Source organism: Gambusia affinis, linkage group LG03 (assembly GCF_019740435.1).
Source record: "Gambusia affinis linkage group LG03, SWU_Gaff_1.0, whole genome shotgun sequence".
Taxonomy (NCBI): domain Eukaryota; kingdom Metazoa; phylum Chordata; class Actinopteri; order Cyprinodontiformes; family Poeciliidae; genus Gambusia; species Gambusia affinis.
The window spans coordinates 2,968,456-2,992,851 of record NC_057870.1 but is presented as its reverse complement, the minus strand read 5'-3'; the positions used below and the strand labels follow the sequence as shown (position 1 = coordinate 2,992,851).

General features: G+C 39.7%; 1 protein-coding gene across 7 annotated transcripts in view; it reads left to right on the top strand.

Moving 5' to 3' along the window:
• The window catches only part of nsmfb (NMDA receptor synaptonuclear signaling and neuronal migration factor b), a 43,516-nt gene extending 19,799 nt beyond the window's left edge, over nucleotides 1-23,717 (top strand). For 2 of the 7 annotated variants that reach the window (XM_044110696.1, XM_044110697.1), the window contains exons 6-17: nucleotides 405-410; nucleotides 6,668-6,720; nucleotides 9,050-9,139; nucleotides 10,127-10,132; nucleotides 10,220-10,347; nucleotides 10,693-10,776; nucleotides 11,602-11,635; nucleotides 11,868-11,938; nucleotides 13,201-13,280; nucleotides 14,073-14,175; nucleotides 19,412-19,487; nucleotides 21,780-23,717. In XM_044110696.1, coding sequence (XP_043966631.1) covers nucleotides 405-410; nucleotides 6,668-6,720; nucleotides 9,050-9,139; nucleotides 10,127-10,132; nucleotides 10,220-10,347; nucleotides 10,693-10,776; nucleotides 11,602-11,635; nucleotides 11,868-11,938; nucleotides 13,201-13,280; nucleotides 14,073-14,175; nucleotides 19,412-19,487; nucleotides 21,780-21,877 — 829 coding nt within the window. In that variant the 3' untranslated portion in view covers nucleotides 21,878-23,717. The remainder of the gene's footprint in view (nucleotides 1-404; nucleotides 411-6,667; nucleotides 6,721-9,049; nucleotides 9,140-10,126; nucleotides 10,133-10,219; nucleotides 10,348-10,692; nucleotides 10,777-11,601; nucleotides 11,636-11,867; nucleotides 11,939-13,200; nucleotides 13,281-14,072; nucleotides 14,176-19,411; nucleotides 19,488-21,779) is intronic. The other 5 variants (XM_044110699.1, XM_044110698.1, XM_044110700.1 and 2 more) reach the window with 5 other exon arrangements.
• The last annotated feature ends 679 nt before the right edge of the window (nucleotides 23,718-24,396 follow it).

Genomic DNA, 24,396 nt, shown 5'->3' with positions numbered 1-24,396 from the left:
CTTTTTCTGTCTGCCTCCATCTGCTTGTCTCCCTATTTGGGTCAGATTGATGTATGGTTCTGACATGGCCCCTGATTAAAATGGCTCGGCCCTGTCTCTCATCCCCACATGATGGGTGTGTCGCCGTTTTATTGACCACACCGTCATCGATCAAAGTGTTAGTCATAACGGCCGGCCCCCTAATGAGAGCTGACAGTAATGAAGTTTCTGCTGCTCCTAACTTCTTTCAGGCTACATTGGCGATCGGTTATTTGTAATACGGTGAGAACTGAAGCGTATATCAATCCTTGAAATGTGTGTGGAATACTTTAGTTGACCCTGTTACTGACTTCTCCTATATTTTATTTTCTTCATCTCTCTTTCCTTCTCCCTCTGTCTGGCGGCCTTCCAAACCTCGACTCCAGCATATCGTGAGTAACCCTTCCAAACGCCTCCACTGTTTTCTCCTGCTCCTCTGCTTTTTTCCTCTTATGTGCTTTAGGTTAATGTCTTGAACCTTTTTGCCTCTTGTGGTTTTTGTGCTATGCTGTCTGCTGTGTCCTCAGCCCCCACAACCGTTAGCGTCTGCAGGACTGAGCCCGTGATGTCATAGATTCAGTAATCGGGATCGGCTGCAGTGCAGGGAATGTGCAGTGCAGTGGGAGTGATGGGAGAAGCCCTGAGCGTTCAGCTGCACCCAGCAGAGCCTGACTGTAGCAAAGGCACGAGTCACAATGCAGACATGTTTGACAGCAAGTGTAACTAAGCTTACAGATCATGAACTAGTTTAGCTAACCCCATTAGCTTATCCAGTCATCATTAAAAAAAAAGTAAAAATAAATCAACTTGATAATCAAACCTCTTCTTCTGATCAGGTGATGTTTCCTTGGATTTACCATTTGTAAACAAAATCGCTAACCGTTTTCAGCAATACTGAAAACGGTTAGAAAAAACCATTACTCTCATTTATTTGACTTTTCATTGTTGAAAGCAGAACAATGCAGCTGGATTCATTTCACTGTTTACTCTAAAAGCTCCCAGGGAAGATCAGTGATGCTGAGCAGCACCAGCACACAACTGGAGGAAAAACATCACTGTTGTGAGCAGATTTCAAGCGAACAGACTTTAGCCTCTAGAAATGACTGATCTAAAAACAATGTCTTAACAGTTTTACCTGTGGGTTACTGATCACAGACCCATTCATTAAATTAGAATATTATTGAAAGATTATTTATTTCAGTAACTCCAACAAAAAAAATGAAGCATTTTATATTGGTTCCATACACACTGATATTTTCAAGACTTTATTTGGGTTATTTTGAATGATTTCCTACTTAAAATAAAACCATGATATTTAAGACTAGAATAAAAAAATGTAAAAAATAATCCTTCTAACATCAACATGTGAAAAGCTCAGACTGAACATCAGTACAGTGTAGTGCTCATGTGTTGACTATTTTTTGGATTAACTGATTAATAATTTGATTAGTATAAGAATTTTTTTGATGGATTTTGAAACTAACCTGAGGCATTCTGGGAAGAATATGATTACAGATAAATAAGGTTGTTTTTATGTTAAATGCCAAACGTATATATTTTTGTAACTCCGGCTTCATTACTTCTCTAACTATGTTGTTCTTTCAGCAAATCGCCTTTTTTGAGTCTTTATAATCGAGTTAATTATTAATTGAAAATTGTTTCAGTAATCGATTAAGATTGATCATTTCAGCTCTACACTTCACACCGTAGAATTTAATTCTTTTTATTATTATAATTTTTTATCTGCATTTGATGTAATGTTGGCTAACACATTGCTTCTTGTCTTTCATGCCTGATACAATATGACTTATCATTGCCAAACATGTAGCTGCAGAGTCTAGCTGCAAAAAAATAAAATAAAATAAAATAAATAGTAGCAGCTTCCAGCCTTTAGGATGGAGGTTCTCCAGCCAAATGTTTAATCAGTCTGCATGAGAACGTTTTACATTCCAAGTGCCTGGTTTTGGCAGGTGGAGGAGGGAACAGGGAATGAGTTCATGTGTGAAAGAAAAGTGATGTAACGGCAATGAACAGGCAGAGCTATGGAGGATTACAGATTATAGGTGGCATACTGAGCTATGTGACTTTATTTTTCCTCTCATTGCTCATCAGCTGTCTGTCTGTCAGTCAGTCTAACCAGGCCCATAGGACACGGGTGATTTCCTGACACAGGCTGTCACTGCCCATTCCCCTTGATGGCTGCTGTGTTGTCAGAGCCGTTATTGTCCCTCCACCCTTTAAATAATCTGAAAAGATGCTCATTAAAATTGAGCTCAGAAAAAGGTGATTTATTACAAAGGAATATTTCATAACGCAACACCTGCGGTGGGTAATTATTACCAGATATGAAGTGTTTCATACAGAGCGAATGAATCTGAACAGCCAGTAGGGAGGATGTGCAGCTTCTTTAGTTTCTCCTTCACTGTCTCTTCTTGTAGATTCCCGTGGTGCATTGTGGTCCGTGCGTGTCTGTGGTTAGTCTATGGTCTGTACAAGAGAGTATCCATGGTGATGAAACATTCCTCTTTTGCTCAACTCTTGTGAAAAGTTAACCAAAGCCTTACCGACTCCGAACCTCTCCCACTAAACATTTTCTGCTTTCCCATCCCACCTCGGTAGCTCTTCATGCCCGAACCCAACTGGACTCAAAGGGTCACATTTTTACATTTCTCTGACTGTATTTCAGCCAGACGTATCAAAAACATGCTCCAGCTTAAGAACCAAAAATGTATCATAGGTATATCAGTTAAAGTTTCTCTGTGCTAAGGCAGATGCTTTCCATAAAGACTCTAACCCCTTGGGTCAGTTTGGGTTCAGACAAAAATTCTTGAGGGTAGCTAAACAAAAAAATCTAACTTGGTTTCCCCAGCGAACCGTCTTAACCCTTTGACGTCCTGGCAGGGCTTTTCGTGGCATTGCTGAGCGAAAGAGACGGAAAAGAGAGCAGGAGACAGCCACCGTGAGGGAGAGGTACTGTGTCTCGGCTGTCCTGTCCTGTCTGGTGCTGAACCGTACCTGTGAAAGTCCCCTTATGTTACAACAACTTATTACCCTGTTGAGTTAGCTTCATACACCGTCGACGAGGAGAATAACAATTGAATGGATAAGATTATAATAATTTACACTACTTGGCAGTATAGAAATGGACTTCAAGGTCCAGGATGTTGATAATTTGCTACGACCAGAAAGGTTTGGGGTTCATGATTTTCAACAAAATATCCGGACAATCCACGTCACAGCAATGCAAGAGAAAGTACTGCAACAGGTTTAAAACATAGGCAATTAGTCTCTCAATCAGTTTTTCTGAAGATGTTTTGTCATCTACCAAGAAGTCTTCGTCAGTTCTGGAGGCTCATAGCTGAGTAACTTGGAGTTGGGAGCTGCTGTCTCTTAACCACTTGGATGCACGTCCTCCTTGGAGCATTTCAAGTCAGATGACATGTTGTGTCATGTGTCGTTGCATTTCTTGTAGAAGTCAGTTGTTGTTCCGTGCAGTTGGTCCCCAAACAACTAATGGACCATTGCACAGCAGGACACAGAAGATCCAGCAACTTGAGGCCAAGAGTCAGCCTTACATTTACACCTCAAGAGCAAAAGACACACTTTTGACGACAGAAACAACCAATAAGAGCCAGAAGAAAAGTCATAGCACTCTCAGTCAACCTTGTGCATGTGCTGCTCAATGTTCTAATAGTGGAAAAACAACTTACTGTTACAGGAGAACCATTTCAGCGTCATTGGTGATGACAATGCTGATTAGCTTAAGCACTCATGGCCGGTGATGAACCAGCTCTAGGATAGCAGAGAGGAAAGGGACACAGGAGTGATTGACAGTCCGGAAACCCTCCTTCTCGCATTAGTTGTTTCTGACTGAATGGTGTATTTCTGCAGTTAGTACTGGGTGCACTGGGAGAAGACGGTGGAGCTTTTCACAGATCATCTGTCTCATTACAAACTGTCACGACATGATGGCAAATATGTAAAAAAAACATTCATATACGTGTTAACATTGATAATAACTGATTAGTTTTTTGTTTTAGCTCTCAAAAATATTGAGTGGCATGATCTTTGTTTTTTTTGTTTTTTTAAGCAATTGTGAGACTTGGTGGAGAAACTCAACAAGTAGTTGCTAGGTAACCCATGAGTGTGTGAGTTAGTCGATGCCACCAACCTTGCGTAGCAACTACTTTAAAGCAGAGGAAAGTATGAGCCTTTAATCTGCCTACATCTGTAGTTTTGGATAATAATTCAGTGAATATTCCATGTATTATACTTTCCTACAGTAATGGCCTGTGTCATTTTGTGCCATACGTGATTTGGCCCAAAACATAAAATCCCTTTTGACAAATATATTGATTTTGATCACATGTCTTTGATAATATATCTTGTTATTGGTTTATTGTCCAGATGGTTTTATTCTCAAAGCCTTCCCTTGGTAAACATAACGTCATCAAGGTGTTTCAGTCTGGCTTTAAAACTCGTCACTGACTGTTTATAATGACGTTCTCCTGGCTTGTGCCTCTAGCGACCCCACAATCACGATTCAGTGAACAGAAGCCAAAGTCCTGTAGCTTATTTATGCTGTGAGGTGCTAAGAATGGGTACAGCAGGTTTTAATCATTGTTTCTCACCAAACACTGATCTGCTACATCCGTCTGTCAGCACGTTGCTGCGGCTCTGTGCTCTGCGGCTGGCAGTCTGAGGGAACAAATCTGCCAATGTTTGGCTGGAGATTCCACATCCATCAAGGCCTGAGACACACAGCGCAGCCTTTACTTTAGTATGAGGTTCATTTGCTTCTCCTGAGTGTGTGTGCTGTCACTTAGAATTCAGGGGTTTATGTGAGAAAAGGTACATGACACAGAGTTTTCATAATGTGGGACAGGCAACAGCTGGAAAAGAAAGGAAGTAGAGTTGTGGCTGCAGATTTATTTGGATTGGGATTATTCTTTGGAATCCTCCGTTCTGGTGGGTGTGATGCTAAGCATTGTTGTCGCTCAGCATGAAAATACAGTTGCTGCAGACTGATGGATCCCCTCTCCTGTGAGTCATCTCTCTATTTTAGGACCTGCCTTCACGACCGCTGCAATCAGCTCTGACATCTCAACTTCTCTTCATTTTTTTTGTTTACAGCCTAAATTAAAGCTCTGTAGTGAAGAGAGTCCTGGCTGGCTTCAAACTCCACATGTTATTGCAAACCCAGGTTCATTTTAACCTGCACACATTTAGGCCAGCGTTTTTACATTAGCAAAAGGGTGTATAGTGTATTATCTAGACAGGCAGTGACATTTTTAGCACAATCAAATCACAACTGGCACTTTCTCTTGTTATTTTTTTCTAAATAAATGTTTGTAAAAGAAATTTGGCGCCTTGAAATTTGGCATCTGTCTCTTTAAGAAGCTCCTGCTCTTTCCGACACTTTGCCTTCACCATGCCATCACAACAATGCTCCTCCCTTTTGTCGTTTACTACTGTTCTTTGGAGTGTTGGACTGAGAAGTAGTTCCTATGATGAGCTCATTAGACTTGCAGTTCCACCCAGTGTCTGTAACTGCTGCTGCCGCTAGTTTGAAGGAGCTGAGTTGGGGAGTTATGAGGGAAGGGGGCTCTGAGGGGCAGAAGCTCCAAGGAAGAGCTTTGTGGAAAAGCCAGCGCTTTGAAGGAGCAAGTGTTTAGGCACCCGAGAATGGTTGCCATGGGAGATTAAATGATCTCTCAAACACGCATGATCGAATCTATATTCGACACTCCACCTGCGTTTTTAATGAGGGAAAAACATGGTAACATGATGTAAAGCTCATAAATGTTGATTTTACATAACACTGCCCTTTTAAGTTAGAAAACCAACATGCCTGTTCTGCTAAAGCTCAGATCAACAGGGTGCAGAGGTGGGGCTAATTTAAGATAACGAGCTGTGGGACTGGGACCTCCCACGTCAAGTGTCACACACCTCATCACAGCAGCAGATGCTTCACCTGAAGACAGACCATCTCCTTTAATAACCTGCCTTCACCAAAGAGTTTATTTGCTTGTATTTTCTAGACATTATTGAAATAATTTTACAAAGAAAATCATAGCAGGGTAAGAAGATATACGAAACAGTACATATATCAGTGTGTAAATGAAAAAGGAAATAAATGAAGAATAACAAATATGCTTCAAATATGCAACTTATGTGGTTTCTTTTTGCTGAGCTTATGTTTGCTGTGAGTTCATCCATGAAGGTTCCTCAGCTGACTAACCACACTTTAGCGCACTAGCTAGGGCAGCAGCGGCTAATGCAGCTGGACGCACGTGGAGAGGACCCACATGCCTCCTCTTCACAAGAAGTTCATAACATTAAACCAGAAACTGTGTTACAATCCCTGTTTTCTATACACATTTTGAACGTTGAAGTATCTGAAATACTCTGACTACTCTGCTGTAGTTAGAGTTCACAGTGACTTATTTTGTCCAAGATATGAACTGGTGTATTAGCATGTTAATGGACAGCTGGGGAGTAAGAGAAGGTCATGTTGGAAACCAGAGTTCTGCTGAACCTCTCTAACCTCTAAGTCTTTTCATCCTCTTGTTTTTAAGAATATTCTCATTTTCAGTTTCTTTCGTACATTTGTGACATTTCTCCTTTGTTCTTTTTCTTACACTTGTAGAAATTTCCGTAAACACCTCAGGATGGTTGGCAGTCGCAGGGTGAAGGTCCAAAGTAAGTCATTGAGTCTGTTTGCAAGAATGTCTGTTGATGTCCGTTTGTTTGCGTCCGTTTTCGCTGTGATTTACACCATAACGTCTGAACAGATGCTCATCACACTTGATTCATGCTTTCTGCATCGTACAGCACAGTCATGGCCTGAAGGTGTAGGCAGAGGCAAAAGCGTTGTTTTGTTTTGTGATATGCAACTCCATCCATGCTTAAACATACATCTTCACCAAACCGCTTCTGGATTGTTGAAGGACGTTTGCTCACTGCAGAGTTCTTTGACAGAATTTCGGAAGCTTCTGTCTGGACAACACAACATTTCTGCCACTGCAAAAACGTCTGGCCATGACTTTTACTTCAGCATGTTGGGACAGATCGTATTGTAATCAGGAGCTTAGTCCTTCCTAGTGATGACTATTTGGCATTAGAAAACATTAAAGTGTCTTGATTGGTCTACAGTACTGGTGTCTTTCTGTGTGTGGCTCTTGTGTCATTAATATTGTTTATGTTTTCCAACTTTAAGTCCCTTTTACTTGGCAGCATGTAAGACATGTCAGAGCAGTTTAAATATACACTTTTGGTTGTTTTTTCTGTTATCTCTGGTTTATGTGTATTTTTTAGTTGCTATGAGGTATTCATATCAAGAACACTATGCTATTTAAAAAAGTAATGCTTATTTAAAAAGCTTTATGTTTCAATTTAGTGTGAAACTAACTCATTACAACCTGCTCAAAAAGCCTCTAACTGCAGCTTGCATGTTTGTTCAGAGTCAAACATTTGTCTGTCCCTGATTTATTTTACATATCTAATGGCGTATTTTTGATTTTGATTTCCTATATTAGTGTCCTGCCATTAAAAAAGTGTGTGACAAGCTTGGTGCCAACAGGGCTTGGCGTAGAGGAAAAATGGGTGCTAACAGAGACTATTAATCCTCAAAGCAGCTGCCCTCAGTTCAATTCCTGACCTTAAGACCTTTGCAGCTTGTATTCTCCTGTCTCACTATCTTCATCTATTTCCCGTCTGAATGCTGCAATTAAAGGCCATTTGTGCCAAAGAAATCTTAAAAAAAAAGAGTGTCAAGTTAAGCACCTTGAGGAACGTCTTGATTTGATGATGACCAAGCCTTTGCTGGATGATGCTGTTATCCCTTTTATCCAAGTTCAAAACATTAGTAGAATTGCCAAACAATTGTCTTCCTTTTTGGTAACTTAGTAAGCAGAAAACCTTTCTAATCACTAGAAAGTTTTCCTAAGATAGGTTGAAGTCTTGTAAAGAGCAAAAAATGTATTTTCTTTTCAACGTCTGCCAGTAGGAGGCAAATTAAAATCTAGATTGTGGGCGGAGTCAAATGTGTGAATCAGGGGCAGAGTGAAATGTTTGGGGCTGCACATGTTTTACTTCACACCAACTGCCACAGACAGGGTCTACGGACCTAACTCTCTACGTTCAATGGATGTGAGGAGCATAAATGAAAATTGAAGCAGAAGGTTACATTTTCCTAAAGGGATTGAAAAAGGTAAATCAATGCCCTTTGAGTATTGGAGAACAGGTCAAAGCCATTCTACAGTATCATTGTAAGATATCAGATACAAATTAGCAAATAGGGAAAACTCTGGTGAGAGAAAAATTCAAATAGATCTACAAATAATTTATTTGAATGTTTGGATTTGTAATGTTTTCCACAACAGCTCTTTGGCAACAAGATGTTTTCACTTTGGAATCAATTAAAGTATTTTTTAATTTCATTTGAATTAAAGTGAGTCTGTCAGTCTAAAACAATTTTGTAAAATAATCTATAGTGTAAATAAATTATACATTTACACAGATTTCTTAATCAATTAATTGAGGCTCCTTTTCTGATAGTAGTTTTGTCTTCGGAATACAAAAACCCAGCAGTTTTTGCACAAAGTGAAGAAATAAATAATACATCGGCTCTCTCCTACTGGTCTTGTGGGAATGCAGCTAACTCAGGGGTGGGCAATCCTGGTCCTGGAGGGCCGGTGTCCTGCAACTCTTAGAGTCTCCCTGGTCCAACACACCTGAATCCAGCAGCTGAATCACCTCCTATGTTCTTTAGAGTTCTGCTAATAACCTCATTATTTGACTCAGGTGAGTTGAAGTAGAGATACATCTAAAAGTTGCAGGAGACCGGCCCTCGAGACCTGGAGTTGCCCACCCCTGAGCTAACTGGTGGCTGGTGGGATGAGCCCATAGTGGCAGGAGGAACTCTTAAATCACTTTGACGTTCCCGTTGTTTGGAATGCAGGACCAGTAAGCCTGCAGTCATCGCTGATAATCATGTGTAAGTGACTCTCTTCCCCCCTAATCCTGTCAGCCTTCGTCGACCGCCGAGCCAAGAGCTTCAGCCGTTCATGGAGTGATCCCACCCCCGTCAAGCCCGAGTCTATTCATGACTCCAGAGACAGTGAGTCCATGCTCTCTCAGTCACTCCCGTTAACAAGAAGTACTTAGCTATGCACTCTACATGGCGCACACACTCTGTTTTTTACTGTTCATTTACACGTGGTGCAGTATGGCTGTACAAAATCGTTTGTGCCCCTTGAACTCTTTCAATTCTATCCAATTCAGTTGAGTTTATTTATGTAGTGCCAATTCACAACAAAAGTGGTCTCAAAGCACTTTGCAAAAAAAATCCTTTCAGTTCAATCATATTGATTAAATAGCTCTCTCCTGTCTTCGTCTCATAGTTCTGCAGGTTAAAGTTACTTAAACCCAGTTTTTATAGTTACTCTTACATCATCTACTCTTTTTCCTGGATTACATCAGATTTAAAGGTGGCAGCATTTTTATTTTTATTTGTTGCTCAATTTTTCTACTTCCTATCTGAACACAAGCAAGATGCCTGTTGAACACAAGATGTTCTTGAACATCTTGTGTTCAACATTTTGTGTTCAACGTGGAGAAGGAAGGATAGGATGAACTTTGTCTTATTGAAGATGTTCAACATATATTTTTAGAATTCACTTGAACCGTTGACAAAAAAGTTCCAAGTTGTTGACTTTTTTTCCCTTTCGGTATAATTAATTCAAAAGTAATAACTTAAACTGCATTTAATAAAATTTAAGAGTTGAAGGGGCATCAATGCTTTTGCAGGCCACCGTATCCTGCAAACTGACCGACATGCACACGGGTCAGCATGAGCTCTCACAGTGCAGCAGAAGCAGCGTAAACAGAGGAACTGACCAACACGCAGCGTCCTGTAGCTCTGTCTGTCAGCGCAGCCTGCAGCTCTCATCCACAGAAACATCTCCGCCCTGCAGCCTGTTGCTTGGTGTCACGTCTGTCTGCGTGTGGCCGGGTGTGGAAGGAGACGGCAGCCTTGTTGCTTTGTGTTGTCTGCCGTTTGATTCTAACTCCTCCGTTCTTGCCCCACTGTGCTGGAAAAATCAAGTAACAGGTGCAACACTTTTAAAGGGTTTACCCTTATCTCTCTCTCTCTGTGTGTGTTCTTTGAACTCGCCCTTTGTTCCCGTGTGCGAGTCAGGTGGCGAGCTTCAGACCTCCTCAGGGACTCTAGATGAAGGGCTTGATGAGGATGCTGACTGGGAGGAGGAGAGGGATCTGGAGAGGGCGGCCTGCGAAGGGGATGATTTCATCCCACCGAAAATCATGGTCAATAACCTTCCAGGTTTTCTCAAATATTCCTCATGTTTTCGATTCAAAGTTTTTCAGTTATTTATTATACAGCCCGACATGATTTTTATGAGCTCCACAGAATTTGCTGATATCAGCAAGTAGGGAGAGATATTTACAGTATTTTCTGAAGTATTTTAGCGGCTGCAACAAACATGCAACAAATTTTTAACAAATCACATCCAACGGGAAAAGCATGGATTACCTTTCTATTATCTAATTCTTTCAAATATACGTATCGTAGTTTGTTTGTTTTTCTCCATCTCAGCTTTGTGTCTATATGTGACGCTACAGTTAATGGAAGTGTTTTGGATCAACCCACAGCTCATATCCTCCAAGGTACCGAAGGCCGAGTATGTTCCCAACATCATCCGCAGGGACGACCCCTCCATCATCCCTATTCTATATGTGAGTTTCAACTGTTGATGATAAATATGATATATTTAAAAATGAATCACTTAATTGGTGTGACATTTTGTGACATTAATCATTTTTAAATAACTTACACCCTTTTCCAATGATGAAGTGTTTACAGTTACTGGATTGTGTTATAAATTGGCACTAAATGCCTTGAAAAATACATACTGACATTTAAATAGTGTTTTGAAAATCTTGAGATGAGGAAAGATTCAAAATAAAAAAAACAAAATAACTACAGTTTAACGTTGCTTATGCTAAAACGAGATGTTAAAGACAGTTTTACATTTTAACAGCATGTCTTAATATTAGTAATGAAGAGCGATGAACACGGCAGGAAAGAAGTATTGAACGCTGTTTTTGTTTAACAGAGAGATTGTCTGAAATCAGTATTGCAGGATCAAAGCATTACAAAAACCTGAGTCTGAAAATCTCAGATTAATCTGAAAATGAGTTTAAAATCAAAGGAATACATTTCAATGAGACAACGGCAAGCACAAAACAACAGGAACTCAGCCAATTGTAGTATTGCCTTGTCCTTAAACTTATTTATTGAGAAAAAACTGGTCTATCCACTTTTCTTATAGTAATTCATTTTCAGCTGTTTTTATTTCTTTCTTTTATTATTGACTTTTTTTATAAGTAATTTGAATAATAAATTAAACCTTACTTTTTCTGTTCTTCAAAAGCATGCTTGGTTGTCCTCCTGACATTTTGTTTTTCAATTAAACCAACAATTTTTAAATCTACAAGTTGCTTCATTTTTCCTTCCTTGTTGATCTCAGTAGTAATACGGTGTGAATGTTCTATTTACAGGACCATGAGTACGCCACCTTCGATGACATCCTTGGTAAGCGCTGATCTTTCCCTCTTTGAATAATAAAAGTGCTGAGGTGAAAATGGCTCATGTTGTGAAGGTGGGGCTGGAATAAGTTTCATCTGTTCATCTGCAGAGATGACTCATTGTTTTCTCGTGTTTGCGTGAGCCTCTTGAGACACGGCCAATTTCTGTTTCTGTTTCTCACCGTGAACGCTGAGTGGGAAAAGTGACGCCTCTCTTCTCTTTCTCCTTCCCTCCCCAGAGGAGATAGAGAAGAAGCTGACAGCCTACAGGAAGGGCTGCCGGATCTGGAACATGCTGATTTTCTGCCAGGTGAGTGACAGATTGGAGGTACACGCTTCCATAATAATAATAATAATAAAACATGATATACTTTATGGGGAGCCAACCCAGCATGCAAGTGTAACCGATACCACTTGTGTAATTATATTTTCAATTTCAAATTTACATTAACATATTTAAGCTGCATTTAATTTGTAGGTCAAAATCTACAGAGAAACTTATTTTAGGTACAAGGTTGTATTCTGGTAAGAACAAAAAGTATAGAACAAACATATAAACTGTAGAATAGGGAAAAAATAAAAATGTTTACTTTACCAATCAATCAACCGATCAAGTTTATTTGTTTAAGCAGGGCTTTACATCATAAAAGCACACAAAAATAAAAAAGTACTAAAAACATTTGTCACCAGTTTGAGAAACTAGTAACAAACATTGCATTCTGTCGAGGCCCATCATGAAAAACATCAACACACATCATATATGCTGTTCACTGTTTCAAAGGCGACTCAAAACAGGTGGGTGTTTAGTCTGCAAAACAGTGTTCCAGCTGTTTTGCAGTTTTCTGGACGTTTGTTCCCTTCACTTTAATTAGAGAAGCTAACTTCTTCTAAGTTAGAACATCTATGATATGACAATATCGTTCCCCAAAGCTCTATTTTAGGCCCCCTACTTTTTATCTTCTACATGTTGCTGCTTGGTGGAGTCATCACGAAACATGGACTAACACTGATGACTCTCAGCTACCACCTCTTTGTCTTGTGATCAGCCCCGGCCAATCACTACATTTCATTTAAAATGTGCTGTTCAACCAGGACAAAACAGACGTTTTAATCTCTGGAACAGAGGATCAGAAAGAAAACCCAATTCGGAAATTACAAACTTTACCGTTTAATCCTTCCAAAGAAATCAGAAGCCCGGTGGTTCTTTTTTGACTCTGAGCTTAATTTTGTTCCACATATGAAACATGCTGTCAAAACGTTTGATGTGCGATTTTATTTCCAGCTGTTTGGACTCCTGTTACGCCCTGTTTTCTGGTCTCCATAAGAAAAATCTGTCCAGCCTTCGACTGTTACAAAACTCTGCTGCTCTGCTGCAAATATGTAAAAAAAAAAACGGGAAAAAAAACTTGTTAATTAAAGTTACATTTTGTAGCTTTTAGCCTTCTTTGATTAATATGTGCCTTTATTCCTCTGCTTATGTCAAACAACAGCAGTAGGTTATATTCAGAACTCTGAGCCCAGCTGTCAAAGCTGTGTGTTTTTCATTTGGAAAGTGGTGTGTTTCCTCCTCAGGGAGGTCCAGGACATCTCTACCTGCTGAAGAATAAAGTGGCCACCTTCGCCAAGGTGGAGAAGGAGGAAGACATGGTGCAGTAAGTCATCTTCCCAGCTTCTGACATCAGTAGTTACAGGATTAAAACATTCGTGGAAGAAAAATATACTGTCAACGTGAACGCATGAGATTAATTAAAAAAATTTAGCACGTTAATATCGTTACATAATGCAGATCGATCGCATTATATATTTTGACCCAAAGTGATTTTGTTTTTGGTCGCTGGCGTTCAGACCGGTGAGCTGAGCGGAAAATTGAACTTTAAAAAACACAGCAATGGACCTCTGGTTAAAACCCATTAAGTATGTGCTTATTGTAGTGATGAATTATCTTTCCACCAAAATACAGCCAGTTTATAATTAATATTTCTAAATTACGTTGGAAACAAACTGACTGCTTTTTAACCATCCTGAATGTAAAGACCTGGACACCTGGGATGTTTGGTTTGAGACTATTAATGATTTTTTTTAACATTTTTAGGATTTGCATTTTTTTCACATTGCGTGATTATTCATGGTGCTATAATGTGATTAATCTGAATCCATTTTATGATCGACTGTCCTACTTAGAATCTTAACATTATGATGCAGAGAAGAAGAAAATAAAGGTTTGTGTTCTCTCAAAGTTAAATATTGTTTCCTCAGAAAAAGGCTAAGGCTTTCAGTTTAAGTTTTGTCTTTCACAGACAACCCCAGAAAAATAAATCTGATGGTCATCAATACTTTTGCAATAAACTGGAAATAAAAAACCTGAAGAAATAAAAACCAGTGTGATGTTTTGCTGCTTTTCATAACTGACTGCTCCCTTTGTCTTGTCTGTGTCGTGTCATCAGGTTCTGGCGGCGCCTCAGCAGGCTGATGAGCAAACTGAACCCGGAGCCCAACCTGATCCACATCATGGGTTGTTATGTGCTGGGAAGCACTAATGGGGAGAAGGTGAGTTTGAAGCCAGACGTCCACATCCTGCTATGCTTCCTGCTTCCTCTAAACGTCCACAGAGTTGAGATGCTTTCTGCTGCCGTGTACAGATCAATCATTCAAGCCTTCAGCTCATGTCGTCCTTGCAAAACACTTTTTTTCTACTTTCATGGCATTAACAGCGGCTTGTAGTCCTGCTGTCGGGGTGGGGAAGGTTTGCTAGTTCGTTCGGGAGCGTCGACTTCTCCACAGCCGCTATATTAAGCCGCACGCACACGCTCATGCTAGCTCTCGCTTTAATTACATGTTCACACATTTACTTTCACACTCGCGCTCCTTCCTCAGCTCTTCCTGCCCCCACAGAGACTGACACACTAACCACACAGAGACACTCATAATAAAATGCTCCTGAAATATGCCCACCCACCAAAGCGATCGCGTTTAGACATGCTGCCCCGCCCAGACTCGCTACCCTGCTGACACTACAGACACATATTGCTCTTCTGCCACCATCCAGAGTTGTAAATCAGGAGCGATAATGAGTAGATGAAGCGTAAAGGCCACTGGATGAATAATTGCATGTCTGTGTGTGACTTAGAAATGTTGTGATTGAGCATCTGAGGATGGAGGAATCAATCCATCAATCTGGATGGATCAGAACTCTGTTTACCAGGTCAGAGTTAAACAGAGCTCTGACCTGTTTAACCCGTTTCTCAAGCCAGGTCGCTGAATGTTTAAGTAGTTGGCCATTTTACAGAACATTTTGGAGTCCAACATGTTTAATGAAGTGTGTGATGCTGTGAGATTTCTGCTGGAGCCAGCTGTACATTGTCTGAAAGCAAAACAAAACCACAGCAAACTGTCGTCGTCTTCGTCTTTTTCGCCAGCAGTACCGTCGCGTTGTTGATCATGTGAGAAAAAAGTGTTTCCATTGCAGCTAGTTTTAGTACATCTATTTCGGCAAAAATCCACCTCATTCTAGCGCAAAAACATTTTACTACAAAACGTGAGTTTTCATTAAGCAAATTTATTTCCATCATTTCAACTTTTAGGCTAATTTCATTACCACCAAAAATTATCTCCTCCTTTTTGCTTAATATTGACAGTCAATAGTTTTTTTTCTTTAAAAACATTAGGATTTGTGGTTTTTTACTTTTAGGTTTCATCCCATTCCTTTGTGTTTATTATAATTTCCTAGAACTTGCCCGATTGTTTTCATTTGATTGGTAACTTCTCTGGTCAGATTCAGATCTGGTCTGGTTCAGATTGTCAGTCTGCTTCCCTTCACAGCTGTTATCTAGCTCCTTCACTCTCACTTAGATGTCTCCACTTCCCTCTCATTAGTCCTTCTGTTTGCTTCATCAGCTCCACCTCTCCGTCAGTATAGAAGTTAATTCATTCCTATTGTTCTTCATTGGCTCCTCCCATTATTATTCCCATCTTCATGCCTATTTATTTCCCCATTGTTCATTGATCTTCCCGTTCTCGATCTTCACCTGTTGTCCCTACGATCAACGTTGGAAGTGTCCTTTTGTCTGTTCCTATTAACAGACAAAAGTTTTGTTTCAATCTCTTCCCTTCTCTGCTCGGATCCTCTAAAGTTAGATCCTGCACTTTAATAAAAGTCCTTTGCGTGTTCAACTTGTTCAGCCACTCTGTAAAGAACGCAGGGCAGCCGCTCGCCGCTCTTGCAGTCAGTGTGACATTTAGCATTTCCTCCGCTGTGGTTTGGAACAAGTTGCGCAAGCAGGACCACGAACAGGGAAGGGCTTATTCGCCACATTTAACAATCTGTCCCCCCGCTGCTGCCTGTGTGTGTTCCTGGAGCCTCAGCTGGAGTGTTGCTAAGAATAGATTGACTGGCTGGGCTACCTGCAGAAGGTACCGCATTATGTGTTGGTTCTACTCCAGTGACAGGCTAAAAGATTCAGACTTAGAAGTTGTGATGAAATAAAAATCACACAAAGACAAGACGAGGAATCTTGAGAGAGCGATACGAGGACATCTGATGACCACTGACTCAGAAAGCCAAGAATGCACTTTACCATAATGATTGCAATCAATTCAAGCATGGACGAACCTCTGAAACCTCTGAAAGTGGCCCATGATTTCAGATATTATCAAGAGATTCTTTGAATCCTGTTAAAGCTGGAGTCAGTCTTGTTCTGGCCTTTCCTGCTGCTCCTCTCTGGCCTCTCCCTCCCCAGACCATTGTTACAGGAACATTCCCCACCTCCCAACACGCCTTGACATTTAGGTGCCAGTCTATGTCTGGCCCCTGTCAACGTCCCTCATGTCTCACACCTGCCCATTTATCAGCAGAGGTTGACTTTTGCGGATACCAGCTGTGCAGCTGTCAGGGTTCATTTATTAGATTTTTATGTATTAAAGGTTTGGTAAATCTTAGGAGAAACAAATTTTCTGAACAAACGACACAATCATCTAGAAACCTCGACTAATTAAATCACTCAGTAAGAACGACACCAAGTTTAGCTTTCAGCCTACCTGAATAAAAGTAACACATTAAGGTTCTATTTTTTTTTAAAGAAAAAAAAAAACAGCAATTAAGCCTACATTTATCAACTTGTATTTTTGTTTTATTGCACCAAAAACATGCCAAGAAATTCGAGATTTAAAAGGGGGAAATGCAAAAAACCCCCAAAACAAACAAGTTTATCACCAATATCAAATATTGGTTACTACTGTATGTGGAAACCAATATTTGACTCTAAGAGAAACCGTGTTAGGAGCAGTGATGTCGGATGAAGACAAAGTTTGACAGACAACAGGAAGTGATTTTTTTATTATTGTAAGCAGAGCATCAGCAAAACATTAGACTGTAAAGTATTGTTTCAATTTCAAATCATGCTGATGAAGAAAACAAACATTCGAGCTGTCAACATTAAAGCATCAGCCAGAAGATTTTAATGTATTAGTATTACATAATGCAGATGAACTGCATCATCTACTTTGAACAAAAAAATAACAGCAGCAAAATGTGAAAGTTTTCCACAACAGCAGACAGCAACAAAAGTTGAACATTTTTCATCTTTCTTGCGTTGCGTTGCTGGTCTTCATCTGCACTTCCAGGTGCAAGAGCTCAAAATTTCTCACACAGAATTTACAGAGCTGGATGAGGACAAGAGACTGTCGCCTCATCGCACAAGTTCCATTGGGAACCAATGGAGAGGAATGTTTTAAATGAACATTTAAAACAAAATGACTTCTGTTAAACCTTCCTGAATATAAAACCTTGGAAAATCGAGAAACGTCATGCATATTTGGTTTGAAACAATAAAATATTTTTGAAAATATTTTTATTTGAAAACATGCACACGGTGGCGGTTGCCCAGGGCAGCATCAGACGAGGATGGGCCACCCAAGAACTAGAAAATAATGTCAGTTGTTCCCTGAACAAGTTTGCTACTTGTATGCATATTTAGTGGAACAAGTTTCTCTTAGTTCCTGTCAACTGCTGGGAGACAACGTTACCTGCTTTCTGCTGGAAAAATAAATCAGATAATTGCCTGCACTGTAATTGGTTAGAACCACGACTGCTCACATATTTCTACTTCAAATATCCAAAATTAGGTAAAGTGATTAATCATGATTAATTGCAGAACTAGAATGGGATCCATAGAAAATTTAGTGCAAAAACTGGTTCTAAAATATAAACCATGTTGTTTTTTTTCTGTTTTCTCATAAAAAAATTTAAAAAATCAAGTAATGACTTATTTACCATTTTTCAAATGTGAAGTTAGCACAGGTCATTTTTACCCTACTCCAGTTCTACCAATCTAACCTGACAAAGCATAAGCCTCTTGAGATGAAACCTGCAGCGTCATTTGGTCCTAACCGTGTTTGCACACCAGCTGGCGCTGAAGCAGACCCCAGGGAACACAGGGGACGACAGAGCGGAGGAAGTGGAGCAAGAGGCGGAGGAGAAGTGGAAACGGGGCCGAAGGCTGAAGCATCATCAGATGTGACATGCTTCCAGATTCAAAGGCATTCACATGCAAAGAGTGAGACATGCAGCAGATGAAATGTTCTGCAGTGTCCCTGGATTCAAAAGTGGAATACATGATTTCTACAGATTTATGTCAAATCCAATTGTAAGAATTGTGATGCATCAAATTCTTTCATAAGGTGTTTCAGTTTGTCCTCAGATGGTCATTAAAAGCTCCTCGAGTCAAAAATGCCCAAAAACTCATCTTTGGGATTCATGATGATGTAGTTTATTTATGCCTCTGATGCAGCTCCTCTGTAGAGCCATTCTCACAAACCTTTAGGAGTTGGGACAGAGCAAAAATATTTATGATTCACAATTTTTGTTGGGCCAAATACCCAGCAGTCTTTAAATATTAAAAACAAGAATAATGTTGACAATAAAAACCTGTACATAGCATGCAAGATTTTCAAATAAAGCTTCAGATCCAGTTTCAGCAGCATCTGTCTTACGTCTGAACTAGCTTTATTAATCCACACACGTGTACATGACTCTAACCTGACGCTGCATAACGTTACATGAGGTCACACACTTCCTTCCCTGATATCTGATGCTGATCAGAAAGCAAAGGCAGATAGGAACATTCTAGAAACATTTGGTAGTCAGTTTCACTATCTGCATTTCCTGTTTGACATGTACAAACAAGATATGCAGATATAAACATATGTTGTTTGTATCTGCATATTGAACAAGATATGTACTTCCACTGTGTTAAAAGATGACTCTTTTTTTTTCCCCCTCTGTCTGACAAAACGTTTTAGTAAGTCAGTTTTTTGTGCTGGTTGTTTAATATGAGGCAACTTCATTCCAGATTCCTCCTGCCACCTGCCAGTGTGCCCCTGGGCAAGGCACTTAAGCCCAAGTTGTCAACACACCTGTGTATCCATGTGTGTGTCTCCATGGGTGAATGGGGCTATGGAGTAAAGTGGTTTTAAGTGGTTGTTACAACTGGAAAAGCATCAAAAGTCCAGTTCATTTCCATTTATTACTTATTCAGTTTTGGTCATTTCACATCCAGCTTTTCTGGTAACAAAGAGAGCCACCAGCCGTCCATTAGTGGGGACATTTCTTTGAATAACGAACCATGCTTATTGGGCTAATTGCCAATACGACAAGCTGAGGTTCAAAATGCCTCCATAATCATTTTTGTCTTTGTTTTTAATGTGTTTCATGAATAATAATGACGACTAATAAAAGGGAGAGCCGAAAGTATTCCTCTCACCTTCTGCCTCTTTGTGCTTCTCACAGCTTATCCAGACTTTGAAGAGGCTGATGAGGCCGTTGTCTGTTGAATTCAAGTCTCCACTAGAGCTGTCAGCCCAAGGTGAGAGAACCACATGCTCATTTTGAACTTTACAAATTTACAAGCAAAATATACATAGCCCTGCTTAGTAAACATCATCTTTATAGGAGGTGTGCACAGTAAAAAAAACCTCATTAAAACCAAACTTGAATTACTGAAGTGCTCTGGACTTCAGTTAGATTCCCTGTTGCAGTGCTTATAGTGAGCATGAATCACTGCCAGTAAACTACTTAGTGATGAAAAGAGTGCCGTGCTACGCTCCTCATGAATCCCTCGTCAGTTATTTTCCTAACAACTATTGATGCCATGCTAATTCTTTAGCTCATAAAGCATCTTTATCTCAGCTGTGCATGCCGCTGTCTTCCATTGACCCGCTGCGCTCTGCTTCCTCTCCTGCGTTTGTCTTTTTTCTCTTCCTGCACATTACCTGCATGGCTATGACCAATCAATTACCTTTTTCCACCGAAAGACAGGAAGCAATAATCAAGAGCTATATAAAAAAAAAAAAAATTCATTCTTGCTCAAACTTGACTTTCGATGCAATATGTAAGTAGTTGCTAGTTAATGCGGCACTCAGACTTTTATATATCTGCTTTTTGTTTCAGTGACGTATAAAAACTCAATGTTACAGGAAAGAAATACTCCAGAATTGTTATGCTATATATTTACCACTATATTATGTGTTAGTAAGAAAAATGGGTCTGGTGATCAGATGATACACTGTCCGGTCATCAGGTATAGTCCAGATCTTTTGGACATGTCAGAGTCTCTCACACGTCATAAATAAAGCATCCACACAACTTCTACTGAACCAACTTCAGGCAATCAATGCCACGTTTATTTGTTCAGCACTAATATTCAGAAGGTCATTCAATTCAAATACATTTTAAATGCCAGAGGAAACAATGTAGGCATTGCATTTGATTTAAATGCAGCTTTAAAATAAATAAAACATGAAAAAATGATAAAGTAATAAGTTAATCTAATAATTACTCCATCTACACTGATACATAGTCACTCTGCTCAGCATGCTAGATGCTTGAAAATAAAAGGGAAACAAAGATCTCTTCACACTTTCTGATTAATCTGGTTAATGACTATCTGAACACTTGGGGCCCTCCAAGGGCATCATAATTAATTCTCAGGCAATCTTTTCATAATTAGATGCTAATAAATAGAACAAAATAGTGAAGTCATGAGAAAAATGACATGCAACTATTAATAGTCAGATGCATCAAACTTTTGCAACATTTGTGTATTTACGTTTTTTTATTTACCCTTGGTAGCTTATTTCATTTTTTTTTGTTGCCCAAAATTAGTTGACATTTAAATTTATCTATTTTATATTTTCTTTGATGCATTCAAGCTTTTTGTCTGATTTTTGTATATGTGTATCTGATTATATTTTGTATTCTAATAACAAAACAAACAAAAAAAGCATAATAAACAGCTTTGTTTTTAAGGTACATATTTATTTGTCTAAATAAAAAGAAACAGAAAAATCAGCAAATATGGAATATCATCTGTGATATCATTATGAAAGTGTATATATAATGATATAATGATATATCTCCCAGCCCTAGTTGAAAATTTTCTGGCTCATAAAAAAAGACGCCACAGCAGAAAGTCAAAGCCTGCAGCTCACTGACCCACTTCTTGCCTGCAGCAATCAAATTACTGCCAGCAAATCTGATGACATCTCGGTCATTCATCACTGGACTGACAGTCATTAAATAAGCTTCCATCGACTCCAACCCATGTGCATCACGGCATTCACTTTCCTATACGGGTACAGTAGTTATCTCGTCAGCTTCTTTAGCGTAAAAGAAACCATAAGACCTGTGCTGTAGTCAAGATTTCCATTAAATTATGTGGCAAATATTTTTTTATCGCAGAAAAAAATTACATAAGCTAATTCTGTATAGCTTTAGAACTCAGTCCTGTGGCTCTTATTGGTTAGAATTGATCTTTTTGCTAAGTCATTAAAAAAAAATTATGACCTCCTACTTTCCAATCGATGGTTTTAGGAAGGTGATGATACGGACGCTCCACTATACTTTGGTAACAAGATATGTTTTCTGCATTTGTGATACAAAAACATGAACTCATAAAGTCACTAAACCGACTTGTTACCAGCATTTCCACAACAGAAGATCAATCAGTTTGGAGAAAATGGGATTTATTTTTGCTAAAAGACCTGAACGGTCACTGGGTTTGTGAACGCAGCAGGAAGCTGGTGCTGCTGACATCTGGTTCTCCTGAGTTGAGCATCGTCGTAAGCCGACCTTCTGTTTCCCATGTGTCGCCCTGCAGGCAAAGAGATGATCGAGATGTACTTCGACTTCCGCCTGTACCGCCTTTGGAAAAGCCGTCAGCACTCAAAGCTGCTGGACTACGATGACCTCTTGTGACCTCACCCACTCAACTTCGGGCTTGTCAGCCGGCTTTTGCAAATCTGAGCCTACTGTTGCACGGTGACAGGGCGTTTGGATCCCGGGGGGCCCCTGCCCTCTTGGTTGGCCCCGCTGGCCTCTGGCTCTGCAGCAGAGCTGGAGCAACAGCAGCGCAGAGGGGTGTCTTTTTTTGTTTTCTTCTCTAGAACCTTCTGAAAAGGCAGAATGTGGCTTGGTAGAAACACCCAGCGGGTCGGGGGTTTATTGAACTCTTACCAATTTTCACTGTCTGCCTGACTCTGGGGGATCAGAGGAGGAAGCGGACAGGAAACAGGAGGAGCAGCGAACATAAATGTGTCAGTGATGCTGAAAGACTGACAGCAGACAACAGAGAGATCTTCATGTACACTTTAGAGCAAAGCTTCTTTTTCCCTTGCCTTGCCTTTAGTAAAACTACTCAGCTCTTTTAAGACGGAGACTTTTAAGAAAAAAGATTTAGCCGTTCTTTTTCACTTGATAAAGCTTTTCACTAAAGGAAGCAGAGCTTATATGTAAATGAGTCTTCAAAGCATCTTAGGAATAGGTTTTCAACCTCTCTGTCGGTGGCATTGCTTTAAAAAACAGCTTTTATTCGTACAATACATTTAGATTTACAAATTGAATAAGCTGAAGCTTTTTTTTTTTTTTTTTTTTTTTTTGGAGTTAAAATCTTCAGGTTAACGTGTTAGTATTTCGTACAGACTGTTGTATGAACTCAGGTGAAATCTCTTAGACTTACTGTACAACTAACTGTAGATCAGAAGTTGAAGGCCTTGTATAAGCCACACATTCTCAGTGGGACGTCGCGTCATTTCTGCGGCGCAGAAACTTTTAGTTTGGCATTCTCACGGAGTCGGCAGTAGCTCAACACGTAGATGCGCCTGCGCACGTCTGCCTGCCTGGTGGCGGTGTGCGGTAGGCAGACCCGCTGAGGCGGTTTTAGCTGCTCTTTCCTGAAATGCTGGCGCACAGGTGCCTTTTTTTTATTTACCACCTGTGTGTGTTTTAGCTGCATGTGTTGTGCTCAAAGCGTGTTTCCCTTGGTAGCCTGTGAAGATCCACAGGTAGACAACCTTCATATGAAATAGGTGATGCATAGACTTATTTGTATAATTAGCTTATTTTCAATATTTTTAGTAGTTTTTCAAATTATTATTGTTACTATTTTTTTAAGATTTAACTTAAATCTTACAAAGTAGCATTGATTAGTAAAGGCAATACTTAGTTTCTTCCTTTTCGTGTTGTTTTTTCTTGAAGCGCTCTGAGCCGTTTGACAGGAACACAGTAGGATTTAAAAGGCGCCCTCTGGTGGTTCAGTGTTTCTCCCCCAGAGTTGGACTTTAACATTCATGGTATTTCTTGGTGTCTTATGATGAGACTGGAGATTTATTGTTGTATCATATCTTTTGAGCAGAAATGCCACTTTTTCTGGCATTTTTCAAAAAAAAAAAAAAAACACATTAAAAACTAAAATGTGTAAAATATAAAACATAACTTTCATTTGAAAGCAAGCATCAGCCATTATTTCTGCTGCTTCAATGACATCACAGATTAATACATTACTGTAGCCATAAGGTCTGCTATCTGTAATTATTTCTAGGTGTTTTAATTTTTGCTACATAGACACTCATGTAAAGAATGTTAAACACTCTGGTTAAACCAGTTGGAATATTGCTGTTATGGCTGATAACCGATATTTACCAATATTTTACATCTATATGAATATGTATATTTCTCTATCCTTTTATCACTTTGAAAGAAATGACCACAGTGCTGACTTAACTTCAGCTTAACTCCCCACAATCCTTCACTGCATGACTGCAACCCACTCTCACTCCCAACTCGTCATATATTGACGCATGGGACTTCCGTCCTCGTCACATATTGACGCGAGGGGTACCCCTTTCGCGTCAATATGTGACGCATGGTCAGACGGCGTCCCAACTCGTCAATATATGACGAGTCGGGTGTGAGAATGTGTTGATGACTGTCCCTGTCACATGTCCAAACAAATACTACACGATCAGCCTCCAGAAACAAGTGACGAAAAGACTGAAACAAACATGGGTTGTTAATATTGGCACAGTTTTACATATCAGACCCATGTCAATATGTAAAAAAAATAAATAAATAAAAAACATAGATTTTTCATCCCTACTTTGAACCCTCCACAGTGGCTCTTAATAACTTTGGCTATGGTTCACTACAGTGGAGTCCCGCCTATTGGCAATTTAGCATTCGCCGATTTTTCTTTGGAATATAACTGCAAATTATATGCATAAAATTCATATATACATGGATTTTTTTCATCGAGCATATCTGAAATATTCTAAAGAAAATGCAGCTTGGAAAGCCTAAAGACCTCGGCTACTTGATACACCATTGACTGGCATTTGCAAAGCAGCCAATCCAGAAGCACCATTCATTTTCCTTGGTGTTGATTGGCCGAACCCCCAAGAAGGTAGAAGAGGAAGACTCTAGATATTAACTTTTGCGGT